This window comes from Hemitrygon akajei, chromosome 14 (genome assembly GCF_048418815.1).
Source record: "Hemitrygon akajei chromosome 14, sHemAka1.3, whole genome shotgun sequence".
Lineage (NCBI taxonomy): Eukaryota > Metazoa > Chordata > Chondrichthyes > Myliobatiformes > Dasyatidae > Hemitrygon > Hemitrygon akajei.
In genome coordinates, this window is record NC_133137.1 from 13575809 (window position 1) to 13597921 (window position 22113).

Here is a 22113-nt window from a genome sequence, read left to right on the forward strand (position 1 = left end):
GTTGTGTTAGGTATTCCAAGATCTAGAATCTGTAATGACAAATTACAGATGTAATGACACAAGTTAGGATGTGTAAGCCTTCAAGGAGAAATTCGCAGATAATGGTAGTGTTACCTCGTTTTTATTTTGATAGCCGCTACTGATATGAGGTATTGTTTGGAATAGGTTCAGTATGTAATTGAAGAACATTTTGTGGATGATGCACCCAGTGGAAGTGGTTATGAAAATTTAAGAGATGCATAAATTGAGTTGCCTGTAAAAGGATTGCTTTGTCCTAAATAGTGTTAAGCTTTTTGAATTTTGCTTGGTTTTCATTTATCCAGGCAAGTTAGAGTACTTTATACTTTCTCCTTGTGCCATTTTGATAATGGAAAGGCTTTGCATTGTTAGTTCAAGTTTGTTGTCATTCAAACCGTATACATGTACACCACTAAATGAAGCGAAGTTCTTCTGGACCAAGGTGTGCAGCACAGTACATATCACTCACGCATAACACAAAGTAATATTACCACAAATAAGTTAACAAATAATAAAATCTATTCCAGAAGATTGGCATTTAACACGAGGTACGTTTATGACAGTATATCACTATAGGCACTTCATAAGTGATGAGACCTGAGTGGTGGCAGGGAGTTCTGTGGTCTCAAGGCCTGGAGGAAGAAAGTGCTCCCCATCCTAACAGTCCTTGTCCTGAAGCTACGGTGCCTCCTGCCTGATGGTAAGGGGTCAAAGAGCTTCCAGGGTGGATGAGAGGGATTTTGACAATGCTAAGGGCAATGCTTGGTGAATCATTCACTACAGCATACATGGTGCTTACCTGCCAAATGCATAGTTCTGCACATGTAATATAGTGAGCCTGTTTGCATTTATGTTTGCATCAATAGCACTTATTTAATGGGTTGATAACAATTTTATGATTTTTAATTATTTATTTAATGTTTCCTTTCAAGGTATTTAGCAAATGTGGATCATTAAAAAATTGCACTATTTCAAAGAAGAAGAGCAGGACAGGTGAAGATTTATTTTGTTTTTCAATTATCAATGTAGAACTTACTATGAACTAATTCAGTATGCACAGATATTTCTGTTTATAGCTTATAGTTTGTCTAAATATCATGATTTGGTAATATAAAATTTTGCCAGTGAGCCTCTAAAATATTTGAGGAAATGTAAAACAATAGTTTTTTTTCTTAATTCTTTTGTTTGAGAAAATTAAGTGGCATTAATGTATTTTAAAAGTATTTGCTATGGTGTGGTTTAAAAACAAATAATTTGGTAATTATGTAATATAATGTCATATTTAAAGGCATTTTAGTTCAAGTTAAAGCCAGGTTAAAAAGAGATTGTGTCCCTTATTGCTTAACATCTACTTAATTTCAAAGTTATATAAAATAATTACTTAAATTCCCATTTTATAAGTGTGGTGTGCATGTACAGTCCTACTGTAAATTGCTTTTTGAAACACTGTAATTGATTTTAATGCTGATAAGTTTTTAAAATATTAGGGTGGGTTATCCTATGGCTTGACAAAAAGTATGATTGTTTTGTCTTTAGCAAGCATTTTTCAACAGTTCATCAGTTTAAACAACAATTAATTTGGGTTATTCTAATGTTGTGATACATCTATAGTCATTTGTTCTGCATAATGGAAAAATGAACTTCATTTTCTTGAGCTGCAATGTGTAAGTGACTTTTAGCTGAGGGCAGACCAGCTAGCTTCAGCATTTCTTTCTCCAATTTTGATTATATATTCTATGGCTTCTATACAGTATGGAAACCTTGATAGAGATATTGAGAAAACTGCCTTGTGGTTATGAACAATCCTGTAAGTTGATGGGCTGTATCTGAATTTCTGTTGTTTGTTTTACAGGATCTCTCATGTCAATGGGATATGGCTTTGTGGAATATGCAAAACCAGAACATGCCAATAAAGCTTTAAAACTGCTACAGGTAACCAGACATGCAATGAGTTCATGGAGTATTCTTTCAAATATATATTATTTCCCTTAGTTATAGAGATTAGATTTTCGAGTTGGATTTTGGTGCCATGGAAATCAATTCAGATTTGAAATTCTACTTCAAATTGGTATAATTATTAATTCTAGCCTAACTGGCAACGACCTTTGCTGAGAAAATTCAAAATCTGAGATGGTGTTTAAGCAAATGAGAGAATTCCTAAAAGTATGCTATTAAAACAAATAATCAAGTTCTACACCACTCTGTTATGTTATTATATGGCCTTCATTTGCTCAGTAGTGAGAATACATGTTCAGGTTAGTAGAAATAATTGTACCAAAAATCCATTCATTGTGTGAGTATATACATTATCTGTGATATTACAAGCTTGATTTGAGAAAGGTATTATTAACTGGCACAAATTCATCTTTCCTCTATGGGTAAGCTAAGAATGGTATTTTGTAATTATCTGTGGTTTGTTCCAAATTTAACAGCTTAAGAATTTTTGCTTTGTTTGTGCAACTGCTTAAATAGTGAATATACAAGTGTCGTTGCTTGATAGTGAGTACCGATTCAGCTATTGTTCCTTTCCAGATGTAATTGATTATTGTATTAAGCTTTCACTAAGCAAGGGAGAACTTGTTGTTTATATAGTACATTTCATATCCTCAAGATGTCATAAAACTCTTCAAAACCAACACAGTAATGTTAAAGGGTAGTCACATATGTAATGCAGAAAAAAACATTGGTAAAGTTGTGCATTGCAAAATTTCAGAAACAGTGTTAATGACCCAGTGATCTGTTCTTATAACAGCTTGGAAAGGAGAAAAGGGTATCAAATGTCTAGGACTGATTTAAAAATTTAGTAGAGGAGAAGAATAGTGTGATTGTTATATAACATAGCATATTTTTGTAAAACAGCAACATAGATATGGGGCTGTAGTCATGGGTAAAACCTACTGGAGCACTGTTAAACAGCTTCTGGCATGAACATGGTTACAATCAACCTACACATTCCTAAAATCTTGGAGATGAAAAGGTTTAGAAATCCAGAGTCAAGGGATTAGAGAACAAGAATGTGCACTTTGTTATTGGAGAACATCCATGGAAGCATATTCACGTGTGCTTCAGCATTCCTGAATACTTTGGGATTATAAATATGTCATAATCGTGGCCCATTGTCTGCCTTGATCACCATGAACCCATACTTCAGTATCAGGTTTATCATCACAAGACGTATCGTGCAGAGATCCTATCCTGCCTGAGTGAAGCAGCCTGGATCCAACAGAGTGGTGTAAGGCACAGCATGACCTTCAGTGATGTTAGTAAAGTAATGCTACCCTTCAAGTGCCACAAGAGCTTGGACAGCTGTCAAAGCCTTACCTCCACCTTCTGGAGTTTTCAAGTGTAAAAAACAGTCACAGCCACTTCAACTACAATTTATTTTTATAATTAAAAATATTTCAAGTGGCTGAAAGCATTTAAAAAAAACTAAATGTGTTAAACAAATCTGAAATAAGCTTTTAGCAAAGTGTATTTGTTTTTATCGTCATCTAAAATCTCAGCTGAAATCAGTTGATGCAAGAAAAGATTCCCTCATTGTAAATGTTAGAAAATCTGGGATGAAGGAGCTCCATCTCGGGATTCTGCATTGCATGTAGCAACAAAGTAAAATGACAGATTGAGTATTCATGCTAAAATAATAACTGCAAATGGCTGTTTTATTTGATTTTGTCTTCTGACAGTAGTTCAGTTGATTGAATGGTGGGGGGAATAGAAAGGATGGTCGAAACCAATGTACTCAGTAACAAATGTTGCTTGAGTAGTAGTATTGAATTTTATAGGCGTTTCATTCACAAAAATAAGTACATCCTCTTTAGCTTTATTTTTAAACTGCTTTTGAGCCTGTAAGCTGTCATTTACTTTAAAAGTTGCCTTATCTCCATGTGCAAGTAATAATTCAGCTTTTCAGTTTGTGCTCTGACCCAGAAAGTACAGAAGAATATGTTGAATTCGGAGGACACTATGCTGAACTAGTGTACTTAGTACTACTGAAATGTTAGCATACAATAACCAAACCATGACACTGTAATGCTTAATATGATTTCTGAGCTGTACTTTAAATTTGTCCGTATTTCATTCTCTTTATCTTTCCCATTCGACCAATTCTTAAAATTTCAGTGCAGTGTTTTCACAGTATCTCTAACTCTAATGTTTATGGTATTTACCTTTTATTTTTCAAACCCTAGCATACTATGTTGGATGATCACCAACTGGAGTTGAAGATATCAGACAGAGCTACAAAGTAAGTATTTCTATATTCTGTTTTTGCTTGAGCCTCAAAAGCATTTTGGTGTCATTCAGTACAAAGGATTAATGTACAAAATAACTTGTGTCATTCAGTGTTGATCAGTGTATATGAATTAAATAGAATGGACATTCTAGCTTTACTTAGACTGGGATAGGCTTGCAGTGCTTATGCATGGTGAAAAATTTGCTTTGGGAATATTGTGTGTATATAAAAAAAAAAATCAAAAACCTGCATCTTTAAACTTTCCCACTCTCGCTTTATAATCATGCCCTCTAAAATTTGAATTTTCTACCTAAGGAAAAAGACTGTCTATTCCCTATTGATACCTTTCATAATTTTTAAACCCTATCAGTCTTCATGTGATGCTCCTAAGGAAACAACCCGAGTTTTCCAAATTTTTGCTCATAGCTAATACTCTTATCCTGGCGAACCTTTTCCTTCTGCTTTCCAAAGCCCACACATTCTTCTTTTAATTGGGTGACCAGAACCACACGTAGCACTCCAAATGCAACCTAACAAAAATTATGTACAGCTGCAATGTGACAACTTGACTCTTGTATTTTATGCCTTATCTACCTATCTGAAGTTCTTGCCCCTGGGTGTTCTTCACTCCAACCCCATTCTGGGTGCACATGCAGCCCCCAAACCTCTTACCTTGGTTCTCAGCTCCACTCTGGAATTCCAGATTTTTTTCAATCCCCACATGCCTTCCATCCCCATCTCTCATTCCAGATTGCTGGTGGGTGTGCCAAATGTTAGGCCTTCAGGGTTCTGAATTATTGAAGTTTTACAGTAGTATCAGGTTGTTGTTGCTATACTGAGCAAAATTAGTCTTTGTTCTTTTAACTGATATGCAATTCACTGCACAGCAGTTGAAACAATTTTAATGCACTTAAGTTAGACCTTGTTGCATTTGTTCTTGTTTTAACTGTTTTATCTTCCTACTACTTTCTTAGAATGGGCATTAATTTTAAAGGTTTTAAAGCTACTTAGGAAAACAAGCATGTTGAACTAACCCTAAAGGTGGGAGATACAGCACTGACTGTTGAGTTTTCCAATCCAGACGGAGAATATTTTGGATCCTTTTGACAATTTGTATGTTCGTTAGTGTAACTGGGAGATTGTCTAATTAATAGAAAGAATAGGTCTGATATTAAGTGCTCAAACACACCTTTCATAGCTTCCAGTCCTTTCATTACATTTGCTGTAAGAATTCTATCACCTGAGCCCCAAAAGAATAAGTGTGAAGAATGAACCAGCTAACTTGTTGTATCTGATTATAGTTTCCCACAGCACTGACCACGTGTTTAAAGTGTCTTTAATTTAAATGAAACGCAATTCATTTTCATGGTACTTTTTTTTTAAGTGTCTTGGAAAGATATAGGGAGTTAGAGTTTGGTTGAAGTTTAGTATTGTGCTCTTGTTGTATTGTTAGAGTTGTAGGCTCTATTCATGCAGTAAGATGCCCTTTCTTATCTGACTGGGCCCTCACCTGAAGCTCCAGCACAGCCTCAACAATCTCCATTTACCTCAGTGGATACAGTAATGTATCATAAATGTACATTCACACATGAAATTCATGTTACATGAATCTATTCCCATTGCTCATTTAATGACTACTCCATAATTTTTTGAATATGTGGTTTAAATATATTTTTCAGTGAAACTATTTTTACTTTAATAATGAAATGAAATTTTGAAAATTATTTTCACAATAGACTGCTAAATTTGTATTCCTCATGTGAGAGCAACACTAGTTCTGCAGGAGGAATTTACTTTTAATATTTGTTCCTTCACTGGACATTGAAGAAACATGACTTTTCCATTGTCAAACTAAGCTTCCAACAAATTAGAAAGTTTCTGATGAAAAAGACTATTTGAAGATGACTAACTTGACGTTCTGTTCAACTACCATTGCATTGCATAAATGTGACTAATTTGCACCGTTTCCTTGGTGATACCAGTAAGAAAGCCTTTAAAGCCATGTTATGATATCAAGCTAAAAGCACTAGAGATGAGAAAACTGGCTTGTTTCAATTATCAATAAATTTACTGCATTTAACCATGGATGCTTAAATATAAGTAATCAATTCATTGCTCCTCTTTCAAGGATCTGAGTGCAAGTTCAGGTTTGTTGTCATTCAACCGTAGATATGTATACCACCAAAAGAGACAACGTTCCTCTGGACCAAAGTGCACAGCACAGCACATATAACTCACACATAACACATAAAGTAATATTACCACAAATAAATTAACAAATACGTGTATAAATGATACAGGTTAAAAAGTGAACAATATAACTGGACAGAGACTTCAGTAGTCCTATGGAATGGGGGAAGAAACTGTTTACCATCCTCACAACTCTTGTCCTAATGCAATGGTCTCTATGATACGGGGGAGGGGGTTTCAAAGAGATTGTTGGGCAAATGGGAGGGATCACTGACAATGCTAAGGGCGCTACGTACACAGCGCTCCTGAGAAATATCTCTATTGTTTGGAAAATAGTCGTCATTTACAATGTGACACTATAAGTTACTCTGCCATTGGTTCATCAATAATATTTCAATAAAGAAATCAACAAGGAATTATTTCTTACCCTTGTCAAGTGTATATCACAGTTATACCTTTGAGGGCTACATTATCCATTGCACACCTCATGTAACAAAACATGTTGCAATCCACGATATATCATTTTTATCAAGTTTTCCTGAATTAAAAAATAATGTATGTAACTCCAGTTAAGCTATAAAGATAACATGAATTGACATAACACATAAACCAGTATATAGCCTATGTTAATACTACATGCATTATAATTTGTGCTGATGTTCTATTAAAATGTCTTAGCAAGTATAATGATGTCAATTTCAAAAATAATTGGAGTAGCATGCAGGCTTCTTACATGGACTGGTGATGTAAATGAACTCTGTTCATAGCAAATTAAACTGCAGCAATGGTGAACTTAAATACTGATAAAACCTCCCTTCAGCATGCACCAGTTTCTTTTGCACTGCAGTTTGTGTAAACCAGCATGGCATTTGGATATCTTAACACCAGAAATCCATGTTCATTGCATTTTAGATGTTATGACAAAGGTTTAACATAGTTAGGTTACAAATGTTAAAATCTTACATAAAAGCAAAAATTCATGTAATCTACAAGGAAGGAAAATAAAGAAATTGCATTGTCTTTGCAGCTGTTTAAAGTCACAATTTGCATTTGGGCAACTAACGACTGTACCTTTCCCAGTTGATAAAATCAGTCATAAATAGTTGGCAAGTTCAAAGTATTTTGTATTTTCTTGATCTGTTTCAGCAGACTAAGTTCTTCCCTTTGCAGCACATTGAATCCCATGCTAGATGAGTTAAAATAATAAATAATGAGACAGTCGTGACATTTATCCATATGTATATGTTAGGAAATTGTGTAGCTATTGCCATATATTGATTATAACTGTTCTTCAATTCCCATTTTTATGTAAAATATCTACATTTTAGCAGTATTAGGAACTAATCAACTTCTTGCATATACAGGTCTGTGAATTCAGCAAGAAAGCTCCAAATTGAAAAGGATCAGAAGGTCTCCAAAATTCTGATTCGAAATATTCCTTTCCAGGCTAAAGTAAAAGAAATTCGGGAGCTTTTTAGGTAAGAAACTGTACTAAATCTTACTGATTAAGCTAAACTTGTCTCATTACACTTAAAAAAGTTCATGTTCCGGAAGTTCTGTTTTGTCTGCGTCTGAAGTTAACAACATTAATTTACTTCCTGGCCCATTTCTTCCGTTCATATAGTAAAGAAGGAAATAAAATTTATGTGTTGCCTTAGATGCCTCACAACACCTCAAAGTATTTAACAGGCAAAGTATTTCTAAAGTAGTCATTTTTGTAATGTAGGAAAATGCAGAAATCACTGTGCACTCCACAGTGGGATAATCTTTATTCAGTGATACAGAATTTTTTTTAAGAGTTGAAGCTGCTGATACTACAACACCTACACTTCTTAACCTTCAGTTGTAAATTATTTTTCTATGATTTTTATACAGCTATAAATTTGAAAGCTTCATTTAACAATGTTGCACAAATGTGGCTTCCAAAAATAACTGAGTGATTACTGAGATGTTGTACACCTGTATTTTTAAAAGTACTTTTGCAAAATTGAGACTACTGCAAACTTCCCAATATCTGTAAAGCTACCAGTCCTTTATTTACCTTTCAAATATATATTTTTTCCCTATTCGCCCTCTCTAACCTCCTACCTTCTCTGCATTCTAAAATAATCCTGAATAGATCTGTTTTAGTAGATAAAGTTGAGACATTGTAGCATTTTATTTAAACAAGCAAACTTAGAGGAATCTGTGGTGGAGAATTTGTATGTCTTGCTCTTCCACTAATTACATAGAGCAGCATCACCTAGAGCATCTATCCACAGGCATGTGGGCTTCACGACAGTCTAACTTGACAGTTGCCAACTTGACAATACCAAATGTGAACTTGTCCAATTTAGTATGCACTGCCTGTCCCTGCAGCACATTCATTTCATCTTCAGGTAAAACAGCTGTTAGTAATCTGCTTCCATTGGCAGACCTTCCCCAGTAGCCGATCGAACAGTTATTTCCTGTGCTTTTGTTATATTTCTCCTAAGCCCTTTACTTGCACCAGAGGCCCCTGATGCTGGCCAGGGTTTCCACTTATAACAGAACGTTCAGCTCCCATATCCAATAAAGCATTATGATTTTATTTGTTTCCGCCTCCCCACCACAAAGTAAATAGTTATGTAAGGTCTCGGGACCCCATTAGAGAGGCTTCATTATTCCGACTGCTCAGAGTCCCTGACCCCCAACCCTTTGTGAGATCTTGAAGGGAATTGGGCCACTCTAGGTGAATCCTCATGCTCTTGCTGTCCATCATTCCCTGCACCCCAGCCTATTCACAGAGGGGCAGTAGGCGCAGCTTTCTTATTACCACAATAATACTTCCATGAGATGTGCATGTCTCTTGTGGGCATACCATCAATCCTCACTTTATCCACTCCTACCTTTAACAGTGCTTGAAACATTTCCTGGCAAGTTAATTACGGGCTACTGCCAGCATTGCCCTTAACGCTTTGTGTGCCTTCGTTCAACTTCAAAACCCTAACTTTCATTTTCCCCTTGTCAACCTGCCTTAATACCTTTATCCTCTCTTTTGCTTCATCCACTTGTATTCCTAAGAGGCACACCAGATTTCCCCTTAAATGTGAGGGTGCATATTGAGCCATCCTGTTCTCATGTCCCTGATTCAATATCTCCTCAGCTAGAATATTCCATCCCATTTGGCGGAAAATGCTTGTATGTGCAACTATAGCTTGAAGCATCGCGATTTCCTTGTCTACATTGTGCCAAAGTGTGCCAAGGTCTACTCTGCTGTCCCCAGTCTACCACAGAGGGACAAATCCTTAATACCACATTGGACTTGCAAAAATAAATTTTATTGTCATTCTGTATCTGATTATTAATATCACTTTATGCAGGGAGAGTGAGCAAATTATTAGCCTCCTCCATGACCAAATGCACTATGCTAGCACCTATGTCCTACAACTGAGCTAACCATACAATGAGATATTCTCCACTTCTCTATGTATACAGCTGTAAGAAAAAGTTTGTGAACCCATTTCAATTATCTGGTTTTCTGTATTAATTACTCATAAAATGTGGTCTGATCATTTAAGTCAAATAATAGCCAAACGCAATCTGTAAACTAATAACACATAAACAATTATGCTCCTTGTCAATACTGAGTGCACTATTTAAACAAACACAGTCTAGGTTCAAAAGAGTATGTGAACCTTTGTGGTAATGCCTTCTGCCAAAGCTATTTGGAGTCAGATGTTCCAATCAATGAGATGAGATTGGAGGTGTGGGTTGTAAAGGTGCCCCGCCCTGTAAAAAAGACACTAACTCAGGTTACTGACAGAGCCTGCTCTTCTCAAGAAAGATCTGTTTATGTGCACCATGGCTCAATCAAAACAACCTCAGAGGACCTTAGAAGAAGAAGAATTGTAGAGATGCATAAAGCTGCATGAAAAGGCTACAAAGGCATTTCTAAAGACCCGAGTTCAATCAGTCCACAATAAGAGAAATAGTTTACAAATGGAGGAAATTCAGTACTGTTGTTACTCTCATTAGCAGTGGGCGTCCTGCAAAGGTCAGACCAAGAGCACGATGTGCAATGCTGAAGGAGGTGACAAAGAGCCTAAGGGTAATAGCAAAAGATCTGCAGAAATCTCCACAACTTGCTAAAGTCTCTGTTCATGTGTCCACGATCAGAAAAACAAGAATGGTGTTCATGGAAGGACACCATGGAGGAAACCGCTGCTCTCCAAAAAAAACTGTTGTGTGGCTTAAGTTTCACAACGCTTTGGAGACAATGTTCTGTGGACATATGAAACAAAAGTTGAATTTTTTGGCAAAATGCACATCGCTAAAAAAAAGGATACTGCACACCAACACCAAAACCTCTCCCATCTGTGAAGCATGATGGCAGAAGCATCGTGGTTTGGGGCTGCTTTGCTGCCTCAGGATAGCGATCTATCACTTGAAGCTTAATAGAAGTTGGATGTTGCAACAAGACAATGATCTGAAACTCAAGAGTAAATCAACAACAGAATGGTTTGAAAAGAAGAAAAAATGTGTTTTGGAATGGCCAAGTCAGAGTCCATACCTTAACCCAATTGAATTGCTGTGGCATGACCTAAAGAGGGCTGTTCAAGTAAGTTATCTCAGAAATAATGAAGAATGGTCTAAAGTTCCTCTTTGCCATTGTGGAAGTCTGATCTGCAAATACAGGGAACGTTTGGTAGAGCTTGTTGCTGCTGAAGGAGGTTCTACCAGTTATTAAATGCAAGGGTTCACATATTTTTTCCCAGTGGCTGTGAATAATTAAGCAATGTGTTCAATAAAGGCATGAAAAGTATAATTGCTCGTGTGTTATTACGTTAGGCAGAAAGTGTTGATCTGTTATTGTGACTTAGATGAAAATCAGACCACAATGTATGAGTAATTAATGCAGAAAAACAGGTAATTGCAAAGTGTTCACTAATTTTTTCTTGCAACTCTATATATCTCAAATGGCCCTCTTTTCCTCAGTCTTCAATGCCTTAATCACACTTTGCTCTTGTGTGGTATGACCAGCTCCTGTGTCCTTGTAGTCTTATGACTATGCACTGTTACCGGGTGAGCATGTACTGCTAGGCTCTTGCATGTGATATTCTACTTGCATCTCATTGGGAGATCCTCGGGACCATTACCACACCAGGTATCAGTGTCATACCAGATATCACCATCCTAACTGTTGAGTTCCTAACCTTTAATCATTTCATTTTGATTGGACCTGGGTGCTGATCACTCATCTTCATCCAGTGTTCCTACTGTGCAATAAGCAGTTTCCACACCAGGGTAGTTTGCTGAGTTTTGCCTTTGTCTGCTCGTTCATGGGCTGACCGTGCTGTTTCGGCTAAAGTAATACTTTGCTGCTCTATGATTGTCATTAGTGGCAGGCAATGTTTGCTGTGCTACCCTATACATATCAAATACAGTTTTCAAAGCATACAGCATAATTCAAGAGGCCATCTCCTTGCTCTGCTCCAATCTGAGAAACTCTACCTTGATCAACAGTGTGACCAGCACCCAATATGCTGAATCCTGCTGACTGTACCATTTTTGTAACAAAAATTATTTTAAAGTTCGGAATGTGTAATTCTCTGATCCAGCTCAGAGTATTCATGCATGCATTTGCAAACAACGGAAACACCGCACATTTATTCAGGGCCACAATAAAACACTGTTAGCACAAATGCAATACAGAAAGTAAGACAAAAGGAGCTGCGTGACATCGGTTGTAGGGAGGATTAGGCCTCAAGCCGCAGTGTTGCATGTTTACAGCCACCCAGGAGAGAGGCGCCAGAGTTGGTGCATGCACCAAGGACAGTGTGGCCTGGCAACGAAGCTGCCCGCAGTGTTCGCTCAGAAGATGAGTTGTGTTGTGTTCGACTGCAGACTGCTGCAACATTCATGGACTCGGTGGGGTGGGGGGTAGTCTTGGAAAATTTACTTTTTTGTGTTACTCTATTTTATTGATACCTTATATGTACTTGCTATCTTGTTTGTGACTTGTGCTGTGTCTTACTGTTGGTACTGTGGTTTGCTCCTTGGCCCCAGGCTGGATTCATGGATGTTCATCTATGGTTGAATGACAATAAAACTTGATTTTGATCTTAATGTGCATTCAAAATAGAGACAAAACATTGGTCAATAAGAAGAGAAAAAAGGCCATTATTACATTTCATCCTGATACCATTTTGTCTTCAAACTTCCATTTTATTTTACTATGTGCAAAGGAGGAATCAGGATTAACTCTTTCCTCACAGCAGTACTGAATAGAGATAGTTCAAGTGAGAAAGATACTACGTAAGGATGCAAAGAGAATTTGATTTACCAGAGAAAGTTCAAATATAGGTTATCAGATCCTTTAAACTCTACAGGCATAATTAAGCAAATACTAACATTGACATTAAAGGCTGCCATTTTGCTTAACTTCTATGATATAAGACTTGTGCGCCATGGGATAAAAGATGTCAAAATTGATTGTTTAATTTTGGTGGACAGCTAGCTATATTGTTTTCTCCACAGTTACATTAACAAGCTTCCCAGCAACTTTACTGATCATTGTTTCTGCTGAAGAAATTTCAGAATGCTGATCATGTAATTGCTTTATTGGTAAATTTTAATCAAGTTCTTATCTTGGGAGTCACGCCTAATGTGGAAATTGATTTAATAGTAAATTTTAGAGAAATCATCTCTTGGATGATTTGGGAACAGTAATGGTATGTGGAGCCTTTACCAAGAAGAATTCTGATGCTATTGATTGCCAGATATCGGCTTTGCAAAGTGGTCACTAATTTTCAATGAAAATGAAAATTTAGAGGATGTAATCATTGTATGAAGGCAGTCCATTATTTGCTGTAGGTGTCAGTGCTGATCTTGTTCATTGCGTACACTGAATGAAACTAGAACTAATGCACAGTTTTATAGTATTGTAGTAATATTGCTGTTCTAACTTGTTCTGTATTTCATTTAAATACTTAATTTGTTACTCAGTTAAATGGTAGTTTGTCTTTTTTTGTATCTTTTTAATTATTTCTGTGAAGCTTTAGCTAACTGGGGCAGCTGTTTAATTGAGCCAAAATGTACTGGTCCCGATGTGTCCCAATTAACTGGAATCCACTGTATTTGGGTATGAAAAAAGTAGTGGGGTACAGGCCTTGCACAAGCAAGTAAAGGTTGCAGAGTTGGGGATCATAGTTGGTATGAAGAAGGTGGCCCATAAAGGTCATTTCTGTGCTGTACGTTTCTTTGCTGCAACTGAGGATTCTATAGGCTCTGTTTTAAGGCAGCAGGGATGAGAACCATACTGATGATTCTTTAAAGTTAATTTTCCCAATATATTCAGATTTTTCTCTAGGTAGAAAGCAGGGATTAGCACAGTAATAAGTTAATTCCAATTCTGGGCATTTTACTTTTTCTTGTAGCATGTTCAAAGTAATATACTTCTTAAATTTGATCAGCAGAGGGCACAATAACACTGCAAATTGCATTTAATCCTATATTTATCATTGTGAGGCTCAGAAAACATTAGGTTTGAAATAAGTACTGAGCTTAATGTATGAAAGGCAATCATTTCTACATTATTCCTTCATGTGGGTGGGCTAAAATGAGACCTATACACAGTATTGTGGAAGGAAATTTTGACAGCTCTTCGGGATATTCCTTTGGCTAAATCAAACCTGATCAAACCTTCAACATGGTCATGACATATGGAAGCATTCAAATTTGACTAACAAAAAAATATATACTGTACACAATACTAAAATGTTTAAATTTAAAACACTTGAATACTTCAAAATATGCTGAAACAGTTAAATACTTTTAAACTTAATTCAATGCATTTAATTATTTCACTTTCAGCTAGCCCTTACTAATCAGTTATAATGGGTTCACCATGCCTGCTCCAGGTGTAACTTGGTTCAGTGAGTAATTTCCAGAGTAATTGCTATGGGGTCATAGCAAGTTTGTGCATTGTCATTAGACACCATGAGCAGTAATAGTACGGATCTCTGTCAAGAAATCAATGGAAATAGTAGTTGTTAAATTCAAGGCTTCCACATCTCTACAGGAATCTCAAATGATGACAGTCATTTGAGAAATGGCAGCATTTTCAAGTGGAAGTCATGGTATTTCCCAAGAAATCATTGTGTGTTCAGGAAACATTAGATGAACTTGTAGATTCAGATGTATGTCTTTTTGAACAGTTGTTGCAAGCTATGAACACAATTGCAACATACTTTCTGTATCTGCTTGCATAGTTTGGTTGTAACAATTAAATATATAGCTGTTAAAGAAAAGAAATATAATAAATAAACATTCTTAGAAAATGAAGTCTCTATGTTCTTCATCCCTAATTTTATTTGAACTAAGCTTGAGTTAATTTGTAGTAGAAATTGAGGACCTAAGTGATTATCACATAAAATTGAATTTAATATAAACTTTATTTCTTTATGAACCCATCCTTTTCATAATGAGAAATGTGTTTTTTTTAAATTCTATAGCTTCCACTCTATTGTGGAGAGGACTACATCTAATTATTTTGGTCACAGCTATCAGTTCACATGGTTGAGCTGATGCCAAAAATACTATTGAGTAATCATTAGATTATTACTATATAATAACCTTTGGCATTTACACATTCCCAATATTCCTTCTCCCTCTGCCACTTTCCTCTCATCGCCATCTTTTTTGTTTTTTGAAGTACTATTCCCTTTGGTTGGGACACCATGCCATTTATTTGGGGCAGGAGATTGTTGTTTAACAGGTTTTAAGTAGCATCAATCGCATGCACTTGTGTGGCTGTTAGATGCTACACCACACTTGGAATGAACAGTTTTTAAATAGCATCTGTTGCGTGCATTTAGGTTCAAAAGGCATTGATTTTTGTCACTGATAGATGGCGAGACATAAGCAGTAAGACAATTCTGAACTGTTTGGCTCACTGCGGTTTCAAGCATCCAGGCTTGGGGATGCCAAAAATGGATGGGAGTAAAAATGGAATAATTACTCCAAGTTAAGAACTATGAAGAATTTAAATGTATCAACAATCATCTTGAATGTTACAGTGAAAGTGAAGATTTGGATGATGCAATCATCAATAGCATTATATGAAGAAGGCCCATTATCTGCATGAGGTGTCGGTGCTGATTTTGTTCATTGCGTGCACCAAATAAATTGTTTTGTTGATAACTATTGTGAAAGGGCCTACTTCTGTGCTATAGTGTTCTATGATTCTGCAACCCTAATTGTTAATTAGGCTACACTGAAAAAGAACTGCTTGCTTCCTTGCACCCCTTGATGTTCCTTCAGGCTCCTGTACTTTGGGACACCGCTGTCATAGTCGCAGCTAGTAAATCCAGAATGTTTGTGCTTGGTTTTTGATTTACTATTGTCACAAAACTAAGATACAGTGGAAAAACTTACAGATCAAATCATTATACTATACACTGAGTTTAAATAAAGTAAAACAATAACAATGCAGAACAAAGTGTGAAAGCTACTGAGAAAGTGTTTTCAGGCTTTTGTATTTTCTGTCTGATGACACGGGGAAGAAAAGAAAATGTCTGGGGTCGTGTCCCAAAGTGAATGCAGGCACCTGGAGAAACGTCAGAGGGTTGCAAGCCTCAGGAAGATGTGTTGGTGGAGATTTAGAGGGGCAGTCGCAGATGTAGGTTGCCAAGGAGAGGAGCCTTGGCAACCTGGAAAATAGTAAAGTGCATGCTTCCGAGATTAATATTGTGTGTAAGTGTCTGTGTACATTGGCAGTATTGTGCTATCTGTTAATGATAATATTGTTATCTAAGAACATTGAAGTAATTTTAGCTGGGAGCCTCTGCAAATATTAGGTATGATATTCCAACTGCTCACTTTAATTGGCAACACTGTTTGCAATGTGTTCTATTTTGCCTGTTAACTTCATCAATATGCAGTAGTTATTTTTCAATGTAGCCTAATTAACAGTTAGGGTTGTAGAATCATAGAACACTATAGCACAGAAGCAGGCCCTTTGGCCCATATAGATTGTACTGAACCATTAATCTGCCTAGTCCCATTGACCTACACCAAGACATATCCCTCCATTCCCCTCAACCAAGTAACTATTCAAATTTTTCTTAAATGTTACAATCGACCCTCCACCCACCACTTGCATTGCTAGATTGTTCCACACTCTCACCACCCTCCAGGAGAAGCTCTCCATCATATTCTCCTTAAATATTTCATCTTTCACTCTTAACCCATGACCTCGAATTGTAGCCTTACCCACCCTCAGTGGGAAAACCCTGCTTGTATTTACCCTATCTATACCCTTTAAAATTTTGTGTACCTCTATCAAATCTCTCTTCAATCTTCTGTGTTCCAGGAAATAAAGCCCTAACCTATTCAACCTTTCCCTAGAACCTTCAAGTCCTGGATGCATCCTTATGAATTTTCTCTGCAGTCTTTCAGTCTTGTTTACATCTTTCTTATATTTAGGTGACCAAAACTGGACACAGTCCTCCACATTGGGCCTCACCAAAGTATTATACAATTTCAACATAACATCCCAACTCGCTTACTCATTACATTGATTTATGATGGCCAATGTGCTAAAAGCTTTCTTTATGACCCTGTCTACCAGTGACACCGTTTTCAAGGAATTATGGATCTGTTTTCTGAGATTCCTCTTCTGCCACACTCCTCAGTGCTCAACCTCTCACCGTGTAAGACCTGCGCTGGTTGGTCTGCCCATAGTGCAACATCTTACACTTACACGCATTAAATTACATCTGCCATTTTTCAGCCCATTTTTCTAGCTGGTCCAGATCCTGCTGCAAGCTTTAATAGTCTTCCTGGCTGTCCACTACACACCCAATCTTGGTAACATCCAAAAATTTGCTGATGTAGTTTACCACATCATCATCCAGATGGTTGATATAGATGATGAATAACAATGGACTCAGCACAGATCCCTGCAGAACACCATTAGTCACAGGCCTCCAGTCAGCGAGGCAACCATCTGCAACCTTTGGCTTCTTTTGCAAAGCCAATGTCTAATCCAGTTTACAACCTTGTCTTGAACATCAAACATCTGAACCTTCTTGATCAACCTCCCATGCAGGATCTTGTCAAAGACATTTGCTAAAGTCCTTGTAGACAATATCAGCTGCCTTGTGTTCATCAACTTTCCTGTTAACTTCCTCGAAAAACTCTATAAGATTGGTTAGACACTACTTACCATGTGCAAAACTATGTTGATTATCCCTAGTTAGTTGCTGTGTATTCAAATACTTGTGTATCCAGTCTCTTAGAATAACTTTCAAATGATTTTGTTTATCAGAGAATGTATCCAGTATACAACCTGAAATACTTTTAATAGACATCAAGAAAAACCAAAAAGAACAGGAAAAATCATCACAAAAACCCCAAAAGAATGAGTGACAGAAAATGTTAGTACCCTAAAGCCTTCCCCTCTCCTGCACAAACATCAGTGAGCATCAACACATCAACTTCCACACCCCCGCCCCACCGTTTCAGCAAAAAGCCCACTCCTGATGTCAGGCTCACTGGCCTATGATTTCCTGGCTTATTCTTGGAGCATTTCTTAAACAACGAAATAACATTATTGCCCTCCAATCCTCTGGCACCTCACCCTTGGCTAAGGATCTTTTAAATAACTTGACTAGGGCTCATGCAATTTCTGCACTAGCTTTTTACAGGGTCTGAGGGAACACCTTGTCAAACCCTGTGATTTATCCACCTAAATTTGCCTCAGGACAAATTGTGGAATATTGGGTGATTAAGGAGAACCAGCAGGTATTGTTTATTTAGATTTTCTAGCACTCATACATTTAGTAGGTTTTTGTATTAGGAATGATTACTATATACACATTTTAGTTGTTCATTTGTTCCTATTTTTTGCTTTAGTTTTTATTTCTCCCCAGCTATATATTTTTTTCAAATAATTGGTGATGTACTTGAGGAGAAAAAACATGATTCGTTCTGTTTCCTGATGTGAGTTAGCTTTAGAGATGAGCTGTGCACAAATACAATAGTGTATGGTTCATAATGTAATATTCTGTTTTTCTCTTTGAAATATATAATAGCAATATATTTCCATGCGACAGTGAAGGAGGTCATTTGACTTGTGCAGGGTCTCGGCCTGAAACATCGACTGTACTCTTTTCCACAGATGCTGCCTGGCCTGCTGAGTTCCTCCAGCATTTTGTGTGTGTTCTGTGACCTGTGCAGATTCTCAGCACCCTCCTATCAGTCTCATTCTGCTAATTATCTCCCTGTAACTTATTCTTTCTCACATTCCCATTAACACTTACATACACGTGGGCATGAGGGATGAGGGAGTAAACTAGAGCATCTGGGAAAATCCGTATTGCCACAGGGAAAACGTGCAAACTCCACACAGCATCACCTGGGGTTAGGATCAAAACCCTGTTTTTGGATTCATGCAGTAGGTTATGCTCCCCTGTAAGCTGAGTTGATACAGGAAAATGAGCCTATTAATTTAAAAGAAACCAGGTTATCTTCTCGTCCATCAACATCTAACTTGCATTTTAAATGTTTGTATTGACCATTAAAGTAACTTGTATATCTATCCACACAAGAGATGCTGCAGATACTGAAAGTCTTGAGCAACATTCAGAAAATGCTGGAGGAAGTCAGCACGTCAGGCAGCATCTATGGAGGGCAATAAACTGTTGACATTTCGGTCTGAGAATTGTCTTTAGGATCAGCATCCTGATGAAGGGTCTTGGCTTGAAGCATTGACTTTTTATTCCCCTGCTGAATGCCTCCAGCATTTTGTGTGTGTTGCTATATTCCTCTGGAATTGTGATTAGGTTCTTTCGTTCTTTCATTGAGCTGATACTTGGCAATCTTATGACCAGAACAAGTTCGTAAGAAATTACCATATCTGTCTCTTTAAACAACAATGATCTCTTATTTAGTAATTCAAACTTTGTAAATACTTTAAAATCACATGGCTTGCTTAATATTTTGATTTTTTTTAAAAATCATTTTACTGATTCATTAAAAACTGCTTCTACCCTTTCTTAAGGTATGAAGCATCATCCTTAATGTATTTTAGCACTTTTTTTCTTCATTTTAAAACAACTTAATATTTAACTGCAAAGTCAAGGATATCTCAGTAACTAATAAGAAAATTGAAAATGTGAGTACATAAGTGGATACATATTTGAATAATATTAGATAATTACTCATAGCTACTCTTGAGCATTAGATATTTCTGAAATGTAAACAGTTGGACGCTGTCAATTCAAATCATGTTAAGTGTTTTAAGGTATTTAATCTGCAAGGTGAAAATATTTCTTGAATTTTATTAGCTTTTATAACCCTCCTATGTTCTGATATCAGTGAGTTATTAATCTTATTGTCAATTTAAATACTATGAATATTTGAGCTCGAAGTAATTCTGGTGATTTTTTTATTAAAGTACCTGAACCAAACTGTTACATTAAGTCACAATGTCAGTTATGTTATAGTATTAATCTGGAATCTTTAAAGACAATAGTTGGTATTTCAGGAAACACCTATGGAACCTAGAAAAGAAAATCAGTGAGCTTGTACTGTAAGGACAGTCTTTATCATTTTGTCTCTGGGAAGCAGGAAGTAGCTTTAATTTAGATACCTAAGCCACTTCAAAAAACAAAGCAAGCCACCCCACAATTACCCTTTAAGATTTTATCTTTCTTCATCTACTTGTCAGTGCAGAGGCCAATGGAACCTAGAACCAACTTCGTCATGTTGTGGTCACTTCCATAGTATTGTTAGGTAGGAATTTTGATAATTGTGACACCATAATGATAAGGATACATAGGTTTTTCATGTAATGTCTCTTTCCCTCCCATTGGGCAGAAGATACCAAAGCCTGAAAGCATGAATCACCAGGTTTGAAGATAGCTTCTACCCTGCAGTTATAAGATGTGTTATAAATTATCAGATATCTTATAATTTATATGATATGTAATATTATTTACTCTTTGATGCTGAAATGGAAAAAGTAAGCATTTTCCCGAGAAGAGCAGGAATGTTCTACTTGTAGATCCTTAAACTGTCTTCACACCCAAGTATGTAGGACAAAAGGTAAAATGGCACTTGTCTGCTAGTTTGGAAATCTGTGACTGCAGAGAAACTGGCCTCTGCACTCACGTTTATCGCTAAAGAGTAATAAGAATTTGAAACGGGGCAAAATAATCCATTAATGATTGAGAATAGATAATCATGCTGTAATTGGCAGGATTCAATTATTCTTGCAGAATGGATAGAACATACTTGTGCAACTACTTTGTCAAAAGGTTGCAGTTATAATGGATAGTTGTCAGTAGAAAAACTAAGATGTTAGTACGGAGAAGTTGTTCTTTAATCTGTGTCACTGCACTCATCTTTAATACCATATGGAATGTTTCTAATTGTTTAAAATTAATTCTCCTTTGCCTTTGGCATATCTATGCTAGGCTTTACAGTTGTCAGTAGGGATGCTCAGGGCTTCTTTCTATTGCTTGCTTATTTACCCACCATTGTTCATACCTAGATCCACTAGAATTGTGAAGCTTTCATTTTGTACTCAAATATGAAATTACTTTGCACTTCATGTAACAGCATGGATGCAGTCACTGTTCTGCTATACACATTCTTGATTCGATGATCTTTAAGTTTAACTAAGGCATGGAATTTTTGGAAAGCTCAAATGAATATGGAAGATTTCTGCCAAGACGTGAAGGAATAAAGGGAGGAGATTGTTTGTGCAATGAGGAGTAGGGTGAAATACTGTTCTTTTCCTAACAACCTCATAAAATTTGAGGGATTTTTTGTTATTCTTTCTTTCTTCAAATTATTGGTCTAAATGATTGAAAGTGTTATGTTCTCAAAATGTTTTGTACACATAATAATTTAAAATACTTAAGAACCATGAATATATATTTTGTCGAGAATTTTTACTGGCATTTTTTCCTTTCCTCTTTGGTACTGGACTTTGCAGAAGACTTCTTTCAGCTACAAGAGCATTTGCAAATGCTCAAAGGGAAGTTAATGATATAATTAATCAGTGTAGATTTTAGTGAGGACATGGTAAAATTCTGGCCATAACTGGGTAAATGTTTTGGGTTAAAATATTTTTTCCTTTTCATTTTATGAATTTGTAAAATGTGGGTATCACTTTCCAAATTGGCATTTGTTGTCCATTTCTTCCCAAAATTGACAGTTTATGATTTAATTGCAGTGTGATCCCACAGTGTAATTGCACAGGGTTTCTCATTACCAAGCAGCAATGAAAGGTGCTTTTTTCTCCCCCCCAGATTGGTCTGTGAAATGAAGAGGAGCATTCAGATGAAGGTGTTGCTGCAGCTTTTGTTCTTCCCTGTTTGCTCTGAGAGATATGAAGTTACTGCAAAAGCTACCTATAGATTGTACTCACTAGAGCTAAGTAAAGATTTGGGACATATTTTGCAAGTGGTGGAAATAGTAAACTTTTATGATAATGGTTGGAGTGCATATCAAATCAGTTACTCAATGGCTGTCCATGCTGCACTCATTGCATTCGAGGCTTGTGATTGTAGATGGTGGTATGTAATTGGCTTTAGATTATCTGGAGATGAGGCACATGCCATAGGATACTCACCTCTGCCCTGCTCTTGTTATCACTTTATTTGTTTGGCTGATGTGAATTCATTTTCTGGTTGATAAGAAAT

At 36.6% G+C, this 22113-nt stretch overlaps 1 protein-coding gene across 1 annotated transcript in view; it reads left to right on the top strand.

Moving 5' to 3' along the window:
- The window catches only part of rbm19 (RNA binding motif protein 19), a 273505-nt gene that overhangs the window by 76024 nt on the left and 175368 nt on the right, over nucleotides 1-22113 (top strand). The window contains exons 18-21 of the mRNA XM_073065480.1: nucleotides 951-1011; nucleotides 1871-1950; nucleotides 4206-4261; nucleotides 7804-7917. Coding sequence (XP_072921581.1) covers nucleotides 951-1011; nucleotides 1871-1950; nucleotides 4206-4261; nucleotides 7804-7917 — 311 coding nt within the window. The remainder of the gene's footprint in view (nucleotides 1-950; nucleotides 1012-1870; nucleotides 1951-4205; nucleotides 4262-7803; nucleotides 7918-22113) is intronic.